The sequence below is a fragment of the Rutilus rutilus genome (assembly GCF_951802725.1).
Source record: "Rutilus rutilus genome assembly, chromosome: 13".
Taxonomy (NCBI): Eukaryota; Metazoa; Chordata; class Actinopteri; order Cypriniformes; family Leuciscidae; genus Rutilus; species Rutilus rutilus.
Window position 1 is genome coordinate 11,031,494 of NC_140218.1, and position 19,517 is coordinate 11,051,010.

The following is a 19,517-nucleotide window of genomic DNA, read 5'->3' on the forward strand; positions in this document are numbered from 1 at the left end:
TGACACACTATCACCTATTATTTTACTGTGAGGTTACTTCTAAATTTTGGGTTGATTTGCATAGCTGGTTGTCAGTAAAAATTCCTCCTATAATTTTTTTTTAAGTGTGATTTAAATTCACCCTTCTCTGATAGAAAATGTTGTTTTGTTGATGGGTAAATACCATATCCATACTTGTAAATGGGGAAAAAATGTAAGCCCTTCTATATTTCTATGTGAGTTTGTCAAAATGTTTCAGAGCTTCAAAAAAAACTGAAGCTATGTGTTTCTCTTTGTCAAATATGTATTATTTTTAGCATACTTGACTTTGTCTTTATTGGCTGTTTGTCTTTACCTCCTACGCGTCGATGACGTCACGTCACAACACCACTTCCGCATTACCGGTAACTGAAAGTGTTCTGTTCTGTTCTGTTCATGTGTTTTGAGTTCTTTCTCTGTGTCAGTCGTGAATCAAAGATGTCTAAACCGAAATTAATAGTGTTCGACCTCGGTAAGTTTCCACAGTTAATTTTTAGCGTTTTACTTCAGAATAACTGTATGGTTTTATAAGCCTCAGATAGGATAAATACACTTCCTTATGTGATCTTTCATATTGTAGACACTACAGCATAATTTTGAGGACACCCGTGGCTTATACCAAATACGTTTTTCTGTAACAATAGCTGTAGCCTACTTACTGTGGTCTTTTTTATGTGTGGTGGTGGTAAGGTTAGTATGTTAGGGTTAAAACTATTTGGACCTTTTGTAAAAAGGGTGGTGTGTGTGTGTATATATATATATATATATATATATATAGAGAGAGAGAGAGAGAATTATTAAAAACATTTTTTTATAGTGTCATATATATACACTGCCGTTCAAAAGTTTTTTTTTTTTTAATGTTGTTAAAAACCAAAGTCTCTTATGCTTATGTAACAGGTGTTTGAGACGGTTAACCGATATTAATATGTCTTAGGCTAGTAAAATAACAGAAGTCTAAATTCGTCTACAGGAGCTGGTGGTCAGTAACAACACAGAAACATACGTTTAAATGTGGTGCAGGTACCATATATTGCAAAATAATTAAACAAAATACAGTGCTATGCATAAGTTTAGACACCCATGCTAAAGTTGACTAAAAAGAGGAATAAAAAATCATCTTTTGGAAATTGAACTTAATGCCTTAATTTAAAAAATTAGGAAAAATCCAACCTTTAAGGACACCAATTTTCTTTGTGAATGAATAATGTATCGTAAATAAATAAATGTTCTTCCTTAAAATACAGGGTGCATAAGTCTGGACACCCCTATGTTAAATTCCCATAGAGGCAGGCAGATTTTTATTTTTAAGTATTTTTTGTTATTTTTTGTTTAGGATACTATGCATCCTGATAAAGTTCCCTTGGCCTTTGGAATTAAAATAGCCCCACATCATCACATAGCCTTCACCATACCTAGAGATTAGCATGGAGTACTTTCCATAAGATCATCTCTCAATGCAAATCAAACTAGCTATTAGGCTAACTGAAATAAAACCATGCCAATCTCTAGGTATGGTGAAGGCTATGTGATGATGTGGGGCTATTTTAATTCCAAAGGCCAAGGGAACTTTATCAGGATGCATAGTATCCTGGATCCATGAAGTAACTGGCCTTTAAAAATAAAAATCTGCCTGCCTCTATGGGAATTTAACATAGGGGTGTCCAAACTTATGCACCCTGTATTTTAAGGAAGAACATTTATTTACGATACATTATTCATTCACAAAGAAAATTGGTGTCCTTAAAGGTTGGATTTTTCCTATTTTTTTAAATTAAGGCATTACGTTAAATTTCCAAAAGATGATTTTTTATTCCTCTTTTTAGTCAACTTTAGTATGGGTGTCTAAACTTATGCATAGCACTGTATTTACAAATAGAAATAATGAAAGGAAAGAAAAAGAAAAGAATCCCAAAATATTTACAGACTGCAGTTGAACCGGTGTGTAGTTAAGTGCACTTGATAGTTGTTGTTCAAGTATATACTAATATAAATTACAGCAAATACACACACAAAAAAACCAAAAAGAAAAAGAACTGTCCCAGCAATAGATGGTATACAAGACCAGCGCGACAACCCACAAGGGTTTTATGGAAGTTTGTAGTGATAAGTCCGTAAGTTATTGTTCATCATGTGAAGGATGTGTATGTGGGGTTGAAGCACTAGTCTATGGAGAAGTGTGTGGGGGACAGGCTGTGGACAACCTTCCAAGACCAGTAGGATGGCTATTCAGTGGATGCTACACGGATGGTAGGCTCCCAGCAATAGAAATTCGGCTCGCCATCATTCGTCTCCAGACAGAGAGAAAAAACCTGGCCTGTAGTACAACAACAGGACCAGTAAATAACAGGGCTAAGTTGAAACTAAGCATCAGCTCATTCCACACTCAGATATCATTTTCATGTGCACACAATTCTAAATTATTACAAAATGAATCAATAAATGTACAAACTACAAGGCTGCATTTATTTGATTAAAAATACAAAACAGAGTTGAGTACATATAAATATTTGAATATTGTAAAAAGTAATGTATTCCTGTGATCAAAGCTGAATTTGCAGCATCATTACTCCAGTCTTCGGTGTCACATGATCCTTTCAGAAATCAGTCTGATATGATGATTTGCTGCTCAAGAAACATTTCTGATCAATGAGGAAAACAGTTGTGTACATTTTTCTCAGGATTCTTTAATGAATAGAAAGTTTAAGTGAACAGCATTTATTTGAAATATAATCTTATGTAACATTATAGATGCCTTTGCTGTCACTTTTGATAATTTTAATGCATCCTTGCTGAATAAAAGTAGCCTATACATTTCTTAAAAAAAAAAAAAAAAAAATTTCTTACTGACCCCAAACGGTAGTGTATAATGTTACAAAAGATTTCTATTTTAAATAAATGTTGTTCTCTTACTTTCTATTCATCAAAACATCCTGGGGGGAAAAATTATTACAGTTTCCAAAAAAACAAATATATATATATATATATATATATATATATATATATATATATATATATATATATATATATATATATATATATATATATATATATATATAACAAGGCGGACCTCCGCCGTCTATAATTAGTGGGGAATTAAACTCGCTCAAGTTATTCAATTGAATGAAAATATAGGCAATAGTGAGGTACACGGTCTTTATTTCTTTACAATGACTCTTAAAACATTTACTGGGAGCAAATACTAAACATCATAATCATACACTCAACACAAACCAATGAAATGGCCATAATAAGGAGGGCGACCAGATTGAATCAGGTATACAAGTCTTGGGCTGGAAGCAACGATCTCCACTTATTTAAGTGCAACCCGGGAAAATTGTAACACACGTGTTGAATGAAATATACAACCACAGCAATCCAAAAATAGTGTTATCACTGCATCACACCACCTCCTAAGATGGAAAATATAGCCGCTTCCAGTAGCCTACCCAGCCCCCTAAAATGGCCAAACAAAGTTAAATAAAGGAAACAAAAAAAAGAAATAATAATCAATCACAATATACAATACAACAATCAACCAAAGAAAACAAAGTTTACAATACTTCTACACAAAGTTAAGTAAAAGAAACAAAAAAAAGAAATAATAATCACAATGTACAATACAACAATCAACCAAGGAAAACGAAGTTTCAGTACTTCTGATCCAAAACAAATACAAACAAAAAACTCAATTAAAAACAAACTAAGTACTGGGAAAAAAAGTGGTCTAGTGCCATCGGCCGCCGGATAATCTGTCAACACATAATACATGTTTAACACACCTACATTTGTATAACATTGGAATATACAAATAACATCTAGACTATACCTTTCATTTATATATCTCTATACAAAATATAAAACCACATAAAACATTTCACTACCTGCACCATGTGTCACAAATCACGAACACGATGCTGCTTAATATGAGACGTACAGCTCCACGTGCATGACCGTGGTTTCAGGTTTGTTACTATAACACAACACATGCTCAACACAATACTCTATTTTCTCTTGTACGTAGTAAAAATCGAACAACCTACCCCTCCCTCGTCACCAGCAACATGGACAGAAAGCTGATTAATATGAGGCGTACAACTCCACGTGAACGACCGGGATTTCAGGTTTGTTACTATAACACATTAAAACAATGCTCATTTTCCCTTACACGTAATAAAATCAAACAACCTACCCCTCCCTCGTCACCAGCAACATGGACAGGAAAGCTGATTAGTATGAGGCGTGCACTCCACGTGAATGACCGTGATTTCAGGTTTGTTACTATAACACATACAACACGGATACTCAGGAACAAACAATACTCCGCTTTTATCATACATAATAAATCGCATGACCTACCCGGGGATTATTGGCAACATAAACTAACAGGCGATAACTTCGGCAAGCAGATTTAAAAGCTCTTCCCGCGTACCAGCAATGCCACGCCAAACAACCATGTGCGTCTCCCACAATAATGTGCCACGCCTCTTTTAACTTCCTTAAGCGGAAATTACGCTAAACGCATTCTGCCATGACATCAATCAAACTAAAAGAAAAAACACATATACATCCCCACTACCAACCCACTACACACACACACACATATATATATATATATATATATATATATATATATATATATATTAAGCACTGTTTTCATTATTGATAATAATCAGAAATGTTTCTTGAGCAGCAAATCATCATATTAGAATGATTTCTAAAGGATCATGTGACGCTGAAGACTGGAGTAATGATGCTGCAAATTCAGCTTTGATCACAGGAATAAATTACATTTTATAATATATTCACATAGAAAGCAGTTCCCTTTCAGTCGCTCACGTTACGTTACTACTGATTGGGATCACGCTTAGGGAGCCTGTCATCTTCGAGTATTGTTAAAACAAGCCAATGCTCATTGGCGTGCGTGAATTGCATCTTGCGCTCCGAGCGTCCCGCAGCGCGGGTATAAACCAAGCGTGCCGCACAAGCCCTGAAAAGTGAAGCCAAAACGTCTCGATCTCGGACTGAGGAGATTGGAGCTTTAAATTTAATATCTAAATTTCTATAATTAATTATTTCACACCGAGAGTGAGGGCGGGGCCTTGATTTCGCGGCTTTACTTCCTGCTCACTACTGCGCAGGTCTGGTCCCGAAATCGCTACTGCGCAGACTCAAGCCCCAAGATGTCAGCGCCATATCGGGACACTGGCGGCTTCACTTCTCACCAATGGAAGAGAGCGAAGGGGCGTCGTCCATATTTTTTTCACAGTCTATGGTATAAACACAGAAGTGGATGCATGCACACCACTTGTCTTTCACTTCGGAACCGATCGGTGTCGATGTCTCTGAATAGTGCTGTTGTTTACAACGAGCGAGTGTGTCGGTGTTCTTCTAGGAAGACTCTCCCAGTGCGAGGGCAGCGGTGATTGTGAGCTTTGAGCTCTCAACTGCTGTTTTAACAGCATCAAATTTCTGTGTTTTTGTTGATGGCTGGTTAGAGGGCGGAAAAGAGAGTGCTTCGCTGTTTCAGTTCACTGTTCAGTGTTGCCGCAGTCATTCCCCTGTGTGCTCCAGCACTGGTGATGGGTCTCATTTCCTGAAAGTGCAACACGGGTGTGTTTACGTCTTTTTAAAAAAAAAAAAAAGATGCCATTCCACCCGCGTGCGTTTTTGGATGAGATCGTTCCCTGTCCCCCCAAATGGACGGTCACAATAGTTGTATTACTTGTTTGTAAAAAAAAGAAAAAAAAAGAAAGAAATAAATATACAGGCATATATATAGGTGTATATATTTGTGTACGTTGAAGCAGCTTTTGTGGATAGTTCATGTTCTCATTGCGAGAATATGACAGATCTCGTGGAGTCCCCATTACCACGCCCCACTACGGCGCCATGTGGGATGGGTGATCAGAGGATCATAGTGAGTAGGGCTGGGCGATAAAACGATAACGATAATTATCGCGATATAATTTTTCTCGATAAAACGATATCAAGAGTTCGATAAATGTTCGATAATGTTTATGCGCCAAAAGCGGAACGAAACTCATTTGAACAGCGCGACACACGGACCATTTATCCGCTCGGCTCAAAGTCCAAACGGCAGCGCAGCGCGAGCTCACTAGAGCAGATGCGTTTACTCTGATCGCTCTCGTCACGAGATCCAGTGAGAAGCGCTTGAATTCAGCGAAAAACACAAATGTCTCAGTGATTTAAACCAGTTTAAAGGCAGATGAAACAGCGCTGACAAACAGGAGAAACACTGTGCGCAACGATACAGTCAGAAGGCTTTTCCGTCTACAAATTCCCATAATTTACCATGGATTTACTGTAACGTTAGCCTAGTAGTAATATTAACTGCACCATGAAATGTGGGATATACATATTGAATTGTATTATATTATTAATGTAGACAATGTATTAAAGGACTAATGGAATATAATTACAGTATTTAATAATGTATTTAGGCTACTGTTTTTCATACAAATACCATAGAAACCATAAAGTTACATTTTGCCATGATAGTGAGGTGCTAAGTGTGGTAAGATTGTTGGCACCACCCTGAATGATTTGAATAGTTTGTACAAAGCCAGGACTCTGAGGAAGGCCAAGTTAATGATGAGAGATTCCAGCCATCCTTTGCAGAATCTTTTTAAGTTGTTACCTTCTACTCGCAGATATTCTTTACCACTTTGTAGGACTAATAGATTTTAAAATTCTTTTGTACCAGCTGCCATTGTTTTTTATTTTTATTTAGAGTAATTCATTAAAGGACAAGTTCGGTATTTTACACTTAAAGCCCTGTTTACAGATCGTTTCTGATGAAATAGAACGGTTAAGATTAAAATTTGGACACATGCTGCTGTCCCGAGAATTTTAGGTTTCTTTCGCCCCCCTCTTTGCCATAGGTCCACAGTTTTACAACGAATGGTAAAACACCTGGTGGAAAGCATCTTTTGCAGCGATTTTTGTGTGAGCATATCAGTGAACACCCCTGACCACTCGGTGATGAGTCCCCAAGATTGGTCTGCAGCGTTCGACCTGAAGGACGCGTACTTCAGATCTCTAACCTTCCGCAACGCAGATTTCAGACGCAGATAACTGAGACTTCAACCCCTCAAAGCATGGCGCCTGTGCTCTTGCGTTTGAGGGGTTGAAGTCTCAGTACAAGTCCCTCCCTTCGAGTGCTACATAGCCAGTTGGGTCTTTAGGTCAACTGGGAAAGAGTAAACTCGTCCACAGACTAAGAATCTCTTTTACGGTTTAGAGGTGGACTCTGTCTACACGTTCCTCAATGTGTCCGGTCGGTGCTACACAGAAGTGAGAAAGGGTCCCACTGAAACTTTCAGAGGCTACTGGGGCATATGGCAGATGCAGCCGCATGTAACCAGCTTCCTCCCTATGAAGACTGCTTCAGTACTGGCTTCATGGTCGAGTCCGGAGGTGGCCATGGCAGAGCGGCACGCTCCGTATGTTAACAACACTCAGCCTGCCGCCAAACTCTCTGCTGCGTTAAGACCTTTTGTTTCTCCTGGCCAAATGCTCCTAGAACAAGTGTCTGCTAAGCACCAGCTGAGGGGCCACGTATAACAGGCATGCAGTAACGGGGGTCTGGGTGAACCTCTCACTGCATTGGCATCCATTGCCCCGAGTTGTTAGCAGTTCCCTTGCTTGATGCCACTGCTCAGCAAGCCCTGCACTGCTCAGTACAGCGACCGTTGCTCATACTCTTCCCTCGCATGTCACAACTCGCCCACCACCTCTTCCTTTGGAGTTGGAAGCTTCTGAGGTCGCTTCTTCCACTTTAAGTAATCCGGCCTGCTCAATCGTGCCGCCCACAAGGCCTCGCGACAGCCTGTAGCCGAGAAGGTGGAGACAGAGTTACATCTGTTGCCTCTCCGAACTGGTCCCCTTGCCAGTTGTTTACTCCCTGAAACACGGAGACATTGGCATACAGCTGACCCCGGGGTCTACGCAAAATGCGTAAAAATCCCCAGTGAGCCTTCTTGCACAACACTGTGCTAAGTCAGGAAGGAGAAGGAGCAGGTTTTCTTAGTTGCCCCTTAATGGCCCAACTGGACCTCGTACCCTCGAACTTATGTTCCTCTCGACATCCCTTCCTAACCCATTCCTCTGAGACATCTCAGGGAAGGGGCACCGTTGGCACCCGCACCTGCACAAGACCCTGGGAAACCCAGGTCTCGTTGCGGAGGTTCAGTTATCTACCTCAAAAGAATGTAGATACCATCACTTCTGTGAGAGCTCCCTCTAAAAAGATGAGGCTTGCTTATGACCTGAAGTGGAACCTGTTCGTTGTTGGTGTTCTTCTCACGGGAAGACCCCCGAATGTGTTCAATCACTTCTGTGCTTTATTTCCTGCAAGATGGGTCGGAGCATGGGCTGTCTCCCTCCACCCTCAAAATGTATGTTGCCTTTATATTAACGCACATCTTGATGCAGTAGATCTAATAAGGAAGTACGAATTGATCGTCAGGTTCCTGAGGGGAGCAAGAAGACTGAATCTGCCTTGCGCCCCCTCTATACCTTCTTGGGACCTATCTCTAGTGCTACTGCAGTAAGAGACCTCCCCTTGAGTCACTGCATGCAGCTGAGGTAAAAATCCTGTTTTTAAAGAAACAGTTCTCCTGCTTGCTTGCCTCTATCAAGAAGGTAGGGGACCTGCATGCATTTTCGGTCAATGAATCGTGCCTGGAATTCGGGCCGGCCGACTCTCACAAAATCCCGAGACCCCGGCCTGGATATGTGCCCAAGGTTCCTACCTGTCCCTTAAGACGGGACCAGGTGGTGAGCCTGCAAGCGCTGCCCCGGAGGAGGCAGACCCAGCCCTGGCTTTCTCTGTTCCTTCCGCCTCGCGGTTATTCAGGACAGAATGCAAGCCTCAGGACCTCATCCAGCTCTTGTCTGTTACGGAAACCAGCAGAAGGGAAGGCTGTTTACATGCAGAGGTTGGCCTACTGCATAGTGGTTGCCATCATCTTGGTGTGTTTTCCCAAGGTGCACCGTGCCCACCTGGGTAGTGAGCTCCTCCAAAGAGGGACTTTAGCTCCTTCCTGGGTGTTGACACAGAGTGCCTCGCTGACAGATCTTTAGTGCTGCGGACTGGGCGACACCAGCACATTCGCTAGGAAAATAGCCTATGTGTCAAGCCGGTTGCTTTCCATGGGCTCCCTTCACATGAAGCCAGCTTCACCGTTTGCCCGGTTTGTAGTGTCGGCTTGCTGCGCCATTCCCCTCCTATGGACTGGATACGTGCGCCATTTTGCTCTAGTTGAGTTGAGTTCCCCTTTAGCCAAACCCTGTTGAGTTCCTCCACACCTCTTCGGCGTTGGACATGGCGGAGTGTCCGATGCAAGGCCTACCACTCGTATGCACTGGTGAACTTGTGCTAGGCTGGGTCCATATGTTGTGATCCCTACAGCAATCCCATATGTGTATTCTTCCAAGATACGGCTCCCTCCGGCAAGCCTGTGTCTTCCCTTGGCAGAGCCTGCTCTGCTGTCACTGATCGGTTGCGTCTCCCCCCTGTTATCGGCTGGAGCCACCTCAGTGACATTCCATATGTTGTACTGCCCGCTGATTCACTCAGTCCATATGTGTTATTCTCCACATGTTACCTCCCTACGGGCAGGATGTGGCTTCCACAGTGTATGCCTTCCAGCGAAAGGTAACGCTTTCCCAGTGGTCTTGTGGAACAGCAGTGACTTTCCTGACCTAAGCCCTGTCCTATCTCCGCCTCAATATGCGGGAGGATCAGGAGGCTTTTGTCTAGGCACTGGAAGGTGGCAGTACTAGTGGCGTTTTAATAGGGATCCCAATCAGTCGTAACGTACGGCTACGTCGAACGTGAGCGACTGAAAGGGAACGTCTCGGTTACATATGGAACCCTCGTTCCCTGAAGGAGGAGACGGAGACGTAGTCCCGTCGCCACTATTGCTGGACCCCCGCTGACCGAGGCCCGTTCGGCTCCTCAGCGAAAAACAACTGGTACGTGCATCCGATTCCGTGTTTATACCCGTGCGGAGCACGAGAGGTCGCAGAGCGCGAGATGTGCATTTTAACAATACTCGAAGATGACAGACACCCTAAGTGTGATCCCAATCAGTCGTAACTAGTGCTGTAGCGGTGCGTCGACGTCAAAATTACGTCGACGTCATATTTTTTGCGTCGACGCTTCTTTATTTATTATTTATTAATTTTTTTGCACCATTCCTGGAGGTACAGCTCGCCACACACACACCGCCCGCCGTGTTATTCTGCCATGTTTTCTCCCTTTCTTTCCAAACCGCGACAAACGCCAGTCTCCTTTCTCTGCAGAATGCCATAAATCCGCTCAACCAATCACAGCGCACCATTCCACGCATTGTAAACAGTAATGGTGGCGCTCTGACACCCGGCATCCTAGTTTTCCTTATCTACTTTGCACTTTTTGATCAACAAACAAACAAAAAAATTAATTCATTTGACGGCATTGATGAACCTGTGGTGGATTCTGCCGTAGGGAAGAAACGTAAGCCATCGAAATCTAATCATTTACGTGAGGAGATTAAGAAGATGAGGCACGCGGGAGGAAGAGAAATGCCGACTGTTGCTTGTTCTCACACGACAGCGTCAAACTTCTGTCGAATGCTGACACGTTAACCCCAGGGGATCTTTTAAAAAACTTTCAATTCTTGTACTCAAAGTCAACGAAAACCGAGCAGGACCTAAGCCATTTTACAGCTGATCGCCGTCAAAAAAGAAGGTCGCCGTCGTTCAGAAGGTATTTCTTAGCGATGGCTGATTGAATGTAGCCTATGTTTAGTCCAGATTAGTATTGACCGAGTTCAGAGGCTGTCATATGTGGATCAACTTACTTTGTTGTGTATTTTCAACAGTTTCAATGTGAAAAATAACTTGAAGCCCTGTTAACTTTAATGCAATGGATTAATTGCATTAAAAAAAAAAAATGGATTTATCACATTTATACTATATTATTCAGAAGTAAACATTGTAGCTGGCAGTGTGTTTATGTCAGAATGTTTATTTTTAAACCACAACCTTCTAAGTGCTTCTTTTACCGATATATTTAACATATCTTTTGCATTTCTCATCCAAACAACGTCAAACTTGGCACTGCACTTACTCGTGCCCAGACAGCTGTCGAGTTTGAAATCCATCGGAATAACGGTTCGACAGAGATATGCGAATAACAGACAGGATAAATAATTCCAATTAGTCGTTAGATTAGTCGACTAATCGATAAAATAATCGCCCGACTAATCGTTTAATTAATAATCGTTTACCCCAGCCCTAGTCGTAACGTACGACTACATCTCCATTCCCTCCTTCAGAGAACTGGGTTACATATGTAACCGAGACTTTCTTTTAAATTGTTATAATATTTTACAATATTACTGTTTTTACTTTATTTTTAATTAAATAAATGTAGCCTTGGTGATCAGAAGAGACTTCTTTTAAAAACACAAAAAATATCGTACCGATCCCAAAGTTTTGAATGGCATTGTGTGTGTGTATATATAGATATATATAGATTTTATTTATTTTATTTTCAGATTTCACCCTCTGGCCATTATATTCTGATGCTCATGTTGATCCACCTTTTCATATCGATGACAGGTTTGTCTTCAGCTACAGTGTTCATTCATTGTTTGTTGTTTTGATGTTTCTCTGACACACTGACTCGTTTCCAGCGGAACGGTGCGAGATTCAAGATTTGCCTTTGTTCCCGTTTATCGAGATACAAAAAAGATCCTGAGCTCACTCCATAGTCAGGGATTCAAGATCGGCATTGCATCACGGTAAGATTTCAAATCAGAAAAATATCATCTGATATATATATACACTGTATATACAGTAGTCAACATTTGAAGTGGATCAAAACCTTTCATCGAAGTTATACATGAATTCTGAACAATACCCGTTCTTGTCTTAGGACAACTTTGATGAACTTTTTTGATCCACTTCAAATGTTCACTACTATAAATATATATATATCAAAGCTGTGGTCTTTCTCTGTTTCTCAAAGATCCACTGATTCAGAAGGAGCCAATCAGCTGCTGTCACTGTATAATTTCAACCAGTACATCTCCTTCAAAGAGATCTACCCTGGGTCAAAGGTCACTCACTTTAAAAGGTATAGGATGAGCTCTTTCTCCCCCTAGCAACAACATAGCAACGCTGAAAAACAATCAGAACACGAGTAAACCCATAGCAATGCCTTTTGTGGCATCAATCATTGTGTGTGTATGTGTAAGCGTGCTACCATAGACATCCTGACGACTGTTGTTCTGTCTCCAGGCTGAAAGCTGACAGCGGCGTCCAGTTTTCTGACATGATGTTCTTTGATGATGAAGATAGGAACATCATGGAGGTGGGCAGGCTGGGTAGGTCTCGCTCTCGGCTCATTTTCTGACTCAAACCTTTATAGAGATCTGGAGACTGTGTGATGAAAGCTGAAGACTGTTGGTTGGGTTGAATCACCAGCTGTTTCCCGCTCTTTCAGGTGTTCACTGCGTGTTGGTTCGTGATGAGATGACCTCTGATCTAGTCCATAAAGCACTGGAGCAGTTCAGCAAGACGAAGTGACGGCGTCTGGTCCCGCAGAGAAGTAGCTGCGGCAAATCAAGAACAATCCCAAAAAACAATCCCAAACCGTGTAGAGAGAACAAGGACTGTCGTATTCATTGGTTATATCTGTGTAATCAACTGTTCAATGATAGTTTTTAAATTATTTGTATTAACACTGATTCTTGAGATAAGGGACAAAAGTACTTTTGAAAAGTGACAAACAAAAAATCGATACTACATTAATTTGAATTGGATGTCTTCATAAACACAGGTCTCATCTATCATACCATGAAAAGGAACAGGTTTTTTATTTAACCACTTTTTATAAAAATGTACATATACTCACTTAGTAACTTGACATTTGTCAACTCTGTCTGACACATGAAAATATATATATTTTTTTGTTTGATCAATTCAACAACACTGTAAAGTCTTTAAGTGTGCAGAAATGGTGTGCATTAGCAAGGTTAAGTGATAAATTGCATTGTATACACTTTTAATATTATTTTACATTGTTTTAGAATTAGCCATTTTAAATTACCGTCATTTAGTTTACAATCTTTTCATTTTTAATATATACAATCAGTGGTTTTGTGCACACAAGACACTGATGCATGTATATAAGTTGGTGTTTTAATGTATTAGTGCAAAGTGCCCGTGCAAAATCAGTTTTTGTGTGTGTTTTTAGTAATTGTTGGTTCGGTGTGTTTGAGTGCTCATTGTTACAATTACACAGCAAAAGTTCAGTGACATTTTTATTTGTGCATGGTAGAAAGCAAATACTGATACTGACAATGACATACAATAAATATGGAAAATTGAACTACACGATTGAGGGAGCAGGCTACACAGTGAACTCCGAGAAAACGCTACGCTTGAGCAAACAGTTTGTGAAAAGGCTACTACAAATGATGGCCGTGAAAGAGACTGTGAACTCATTGAATAGGATATGTTTAGTTGGTGAATAGCATAGGCTACTATTACACAGTAGCGATAACGTTAAGCGCACCAGAATAAAATATAATATTCAGAAATAAACAGTGTAGCTGACTTACAGATTCAGTTAACATCCACAAATGAATAAGCGCGATGATTCAGGGAGCAGACTACACAGTGAACTCAGAGAAAACAGTACTTAAGCTCCGCTGCTTTCTTCATCAGGGGCTATAGCATAGGTCCGGCTTGCTTGGAGGGGACAAGCTGTCCCTGTCAGTTTCAAAAGGACATCTTTCACTGGACAGAAACAGACATCCCTCCTCCCATGTTGTGGGTCAAAATTGGCAGTAGGACCACGAGGATGCATAAACTCAACTTTCATGTCTTGGTGTTCTATATCTTCATCAATGGACTTTCCTAACCACCAGTGATCATCATACACCACTGTCAGCCAATCCCGTCTCAATACTGTTGATAGTTATATCAACAATAGCACCCTCGGGACCTTTCAATGGCTCCTCTTCCAATTCATCCACCAAATCTTCCATTTCATTGACCGAATTCTTCTACTTGTTTTACTTTTTTGTTTTGGACTCTGTCCTTCATTTCTGTCTCTCCTTTCTAACTGGTATCTTCTGCTTTCTGGGTCACTGTTAATTATTTCTCTCCTTTTTCTCTGGTACTCCACTGACAGGTTTTGTCTAGCCATGTCTGCCTACAGTACAGATATTTAAGTTATTATTTGCCATTTGGGTATATTAATATATTTTAAGTCAATCAACATGTATACATAGATCATATTTTCATGTTATGTAGTTGTTATACATTACTTAATGAGTATTTGGGAGCACTTTTCCACTCCGTCAGCTTACATGTCAACACCGTCAGACAAAATATCTGACAGAGTTGACGTCTGACGGAGTTGACAAAACAATGTTTTTTCAACTTAATCATGTCTATTAAATGGTAGCCATTTTGATTTTCCTCAGTTGCCAGCTGCCACTAAACTAAACCAAACCAAAATACCAACTTTTATTTCAAAATTCTTGATTGAAATCATCCCTACTTTGAAGACAGTGTTGACACATAAAAGCTGTGACCACAGGGATTTCATCTTGTTTGCTGAATATTTAAAAAAAATGTAAAACTTACGAGACCATGTGTTGGACTGCTGCATCCATCAACAGAAAGAAGTCAAAGGGGGTCCTCAGGGTTGACCAAAATATGCCTGATTTATTTCGAATTTGAAAAATATCAGACGGTTGACATGAATTGATGACAGATTTTAAAAGGCTGTTGTGTTAATGTATAAAATAATGCAATGTTCACTTTAAGTATTTTGTGATATTTTATTAAGCCTTCCAAATCACCTCATATTCATATGTGTTGATTGTTTTTTTTTTTTTTTTTTTTTTTTTTGCAGTTTGATACTCTGACCTCTACAGAGGACGAGTTTATTTGCATGGGCTATCATAGTACAGTGCCGGTATTTTATAAAATGACTATGAAATAATATAAATAAATACAAAACTAAGGGTCTAAACATACAGAAGTATTTTATATCCAACTTTTAAAGCCTTTTAAATTAATTAATTTATTTATTTATTTTAAAGCAAATTGCAACGTTTTGATGGGGGATATGATTTATCCCTTATTTCAAGAATCAGTGATAGGCGATTCTCTTGTGGCTCGCGCACAGTCTTCACTCAGACATGCGCTTCAATCTATCGCTTAACGCCATTGCGGAGACACATCTCTATTCGTTCCGGTGAAAACAAAATGCACACAAACGGTGTCCCTGCTTGATATACAACCACTGATGAACATATTCGGTTTTGATGAGAGAAAAAAAAAAAACTATACGAGTGCGGATTAGAACCCAGAACCTCTGACACGCTTGGCAAAAGTAATTCCACAAGACCATTTAAAGGGATACCTCAGCATTTAGCATTAAGCTTTGTATCTGTAGAAAACCTGTAGTATTTTCGAATTACCATGCTTCCCTCCCTCATATCCCCCTGATATGAGAGATTTATGTATTTTTTGTCTGGAAAAAAATCCTCTGATGACGCAAAAATCTTCATTTTTTGGCCAGAGGCTAGAGACTACAGCCAGTAGTAGGAGCTCGTTCTGCATGTTTTCAACCCGCCCATAGAGGGTGGGATCTCACTCACAGAATGTACAAATAGTGCCAGCCTGAATGTAGTGTTTACATGAACGCTAGACAAGTGATCGGTTGATGTGCGTTTTAGCATTGCTAAGAAAATTCCCGCTCTGTGAGAGATACGAGACCGGTGCGTCTCTCTGTCGCTCATCAGTAATCACGCCACCGGCCTTGCGCCGTTCTTGAAATCACGGGCAGACTCGTCGCGGAGACTCATGATAAAACGCCGTCTTTTAAGTTTCGAGTCAACTAATAGCCTAGCCTAGTTGTTTAACTGCGCTCTCTTACCGGTAGGCGTGGCTTGGGAGTGTCCTCGTAGAGCAGCGAAGCAAGTGCATTCTGGGAGTTGTTTGTCTTTCATCCACATGAGCCAAAAATACATTTTCTGGCTTTTCTCAGTCTAGAAAGCTCCAACTTCTAAAATAATTTCACATTTCTACTACATAAATGACCCATTTTAAATACACATTCATCTTTCCAGAGGTGAAGTATCCCTTTAAGTACATACACAAATTACGCGAATCTAGGAATTCATTCACGTGAAAAGTCTCTGCACTAACAATACACAATAGTAGATCTCATTAAACGACCAATTAAACCTAATGCAATGTACTATTGAAATTTATTTCTGGACATCGTAATGCAATTTTTTCCGAAAATTGTTATTGTAGGCTACTACACTCACCTAAAGGATTATTAGGAACACCATACTAATACTGTGTTTGACCCCCTTTCGCCTTCAGAACTGCCTTAATTCTACATGGCATTGATTCAACAAGGTGCTGAAAGCATTCTTTAGAAATGTTGGCCCATATTGATAGGATAGCATCTTGCAGTTGATGGAGATTTGTGGGATGCACATCCAGGGCACGAAGCTCCCGTTCCACCACATCCCAAAAATGCTCTATTGGGTTGAGATCTGGTGACTGTGGGGGCCATTTTAGTACAGTGAACTCATTGTCATGTTCAAGAAACCAATTTGAAATGATTCAAGCTTTGTGACATGGTGCATTATCCTGCTGGAAGTAGCCATCAGAGGATGGGTACATGGTGGTCATAAAGGGATGGACATGGTCAGAAACAATGCTTAGGTAGGCCGTGGCATTTAAACGATGCCCAATTGGCACTAAGGGGCCTAAAGTGTGCCAAGAAAACATCCCCCACACCATTACACCACCACCACCAGCCTGCACAGTGGTAACAAGGCATGATGGATCCATGTTCTCATTCTGTTTACGCCAAATTCTGACTCTACCATCTGAATGTCTCAACAGAAATCGAGACTCATCAGACCAGGCAACATTTTTCCAGTCTTCAACTGTCCAATTTTGGTGAGCTTGTGCAAATTGTAGCCTCTTTTTCCTATTTGTAGTGGAGATGAGTGGTACCCGGTGGGGTCTTCTGCTGTTGTAGCCCATCCGCCTCAAGGTTGTGCGTGTTGTGGCTTCACAAATGCTTTGCTGCATACCTCGGTTGTAACGAGTGGTTATTTCAGTCAAAGTTGCTCTTCTATCAGCTTGAATCAGTCGGCCCATTCTCCTCTGACCTCTAGCATCAACAAGGCATTTTCGCCCACAGGACTGCCGCATACTGGATGTTTTTCCCTTTTCACACCATTCTTTGTAAACCCTAGAAATGGTTGTGCGTGAAAATCCCAGTAACTGAGCAGATTGTGAAATACTCAGACCGGCCCGTCTGGCACCAACAACCATGCCACGCTCAAAATTGCTTAAATCCCCTTTCTTTCCCATTCTGACATTCAGTTTGGAGTTCAGGAGATTGTCTTGCACCCCTAAATGCATTGAAGCAACTGCCATGTGATTGGTTGATTAGATAATTGCATTAATGAGAAATTGATAATTGCATTAATGAGAAATAATCCTTTAGGTGAGTGTATATTGTAAATACATCTGATTTAGCAATCCCCACTCCCCTCCCCCCACACACACACCTGTCCAACTCACTTTTAAAAACAAAGTTACGCCACTGGAATTACATACAGCAGATAATACTGTCTGGAAGGTATAGTCGCTTTAAACTTTAATAACATGTTATCGCCCTGTGGCGGTTTGTGGTTTTGCTGAATAATTTAGCGTCAGGAGCAACAGCGGGCTAGACTGGGTAAACCCAGGCCGATCTGCTGGCGATTTGATTTCGCCCTGAAGCTCAGGCTGGAAACCTGTACATTATTTTATCCTGCGTGGACCAATCACAAACTGGCTTATCCACCTGGCACTCTATTGGCAGGTTTAATCCAATCCAATTCCTTTTAACCTCTCGACAATGCTCAATGGCTTCTTTAGTTTAGCAAACAAATCGCTGCACAACCTGCAAAAATCGCTCAATGCCATTGCTGCTTCTGCAAACCGCTGATCAATGCTCCAAACCAACACGTTTGTTGACACGTTTGCCTGGAGTTTTCACCCGGATCGTTGGTCTGATTGGTTGAAGGACTATCCAATTGCGTACAGAGTCATTTGAACTATGCCCGTTGATCACGCCTCTTGTGCAGTAGAAAATACAGAGCAGACTCCCCAGACTAATGTTCAAAAGACTGAATCTTAAAAGATTGAGCTTGGTCTGGTGATAGCCAGGCTAACAGCGGGCCACATTGCTAAAGGTCTAAAAGCCCGCTGTCCTCCTTTTCCTCTAATTTAACGGTATTCCGGTTCCCGGTATATTAAAGTGGTGTGCCTTTGCCTCTCTTCTGAATAAGTGATTCTGTGTCTCACTGACAACCTGTTTAGATAAAAGCAGAAAGTGCTGCACATCATACACTTGAAGAGACAGACGGAAAGATGCACTTGATCTGGATTTCTCATCCTGAGGTCTGAAATCTAAAGCGGGCTTCTTCCTCTCTTTCTCCTCCTCTGTCTCGTGTAGAAAGCAAAGTGACAGTGCAATAAATGTGATGTGAGCTTTAGCATTCTCCGACGAACATCACAGCGGCTCCATGTCAGATGAAGACAGTAGCATTTTCTGTAGTTTGGAAGTCTGTCGTGTGATGCTTAATCTTAAAATGATTTTAATAATTCACGCCGTCTTAAAAATGTATGCGGTGGATTATAATTGCAGACTGCAGACAATATATATTTAAAGGTTTCAATGAACCGCTAAATGAAATCCTTTGTGTGTGATAAATGTTTAAAAACGCGTTTGAGTCGAGTCATATTAATGGCTTCTGAAAGAAAATGTTCGTTTTAATAAATGTTTCTATTCTCAATGCATTAAAGATACACAAGCTGGCAACCTGGGAAATATTCTGATTTATCAAAATTTTATGATTTCATATCCGATACATGCAGGGACCTTTTAACATTCATCATTAAAACACCAAGTCTCGTTATTGTAATGCACACCGCCCAATGCTGTCTCCATTATAAGCTCTTAAACTACAAAAATAAGCATTATGTGACTATGACGGAGCTCCTAAAGGGACATGATGATGGGATTTTTTTTATTATTATTATTCTTTTTTTTTCGCAAAATGTTTCCATTCGCCCAAGAAACTTTGTGTTCACTCGCAAAAGTTTTGAGTTCTTTGTGAGGAAACGCAAAGTTTATAATGGGAACAAAAGTTTTGAGCAAACTTAGTTTCTCAGGGGAACGCAAAAGTTTTGATACAGTACTGTGCAAAAGTCTTAGGCATGTTAATACCCCCCCCCCCCCCCCCCCCCCCCAAAAAATGGTTTTAAGTCAGTTATTTATATATTTTGCTGTAGTGTGTCAGTAGGAAATACCAGTTTACATTTCCAAACATTCTTTTTGTCATTAATTGTAATAATCCATTGAGATTTGTGTATGCGTAAGGAAT

The 19,517-nt window shown here is 40.5% G+C and overlaps 1 protein-coding gene across 2 annotated transcripts; it reads left to right on the forward strand.

Annotated features, from left to right (window-relative positions):
- The first annotated feature begins 351 nt into the window (after positions 1 to 351).
- On the forward strand, positions 352 to 13,431 carry mdp1 (magnesium dependent phosphatase 1). 2 transcript variants are annotated; one of them, XM_084427812.1, is made up of 6 exons: positions 352 to 490; positions 11,589 to 11,652; positions 11,727 to 11,834; positions 12,062 to 12,169; positions 12,334 to 12,419; positions 12,539 to 13,431. In XM_084427812.1, exons 1-6 carry the CDS (start codon positions 415 to 417, stop codon positions 12,619 to 12,621), a joined length of 525 nt encoding a protein of 174 aa, XP_084283938.1. In that variant the 5' UTR covers positions 352 to 414; the 3' UTR covers positions 12,622 to 13,431. The 2 variants fall into 2 exon arrangements, with proteins under 2 accessions (XP_084283938.1, XP_084283939.1); XM_084427813.1 differs by having other exon boundaries at positions 12,334 to 12,406.
- The last annotated feature ends 6,086 nt before the right edge of the window (positions 13,432 to 19,517 follow it).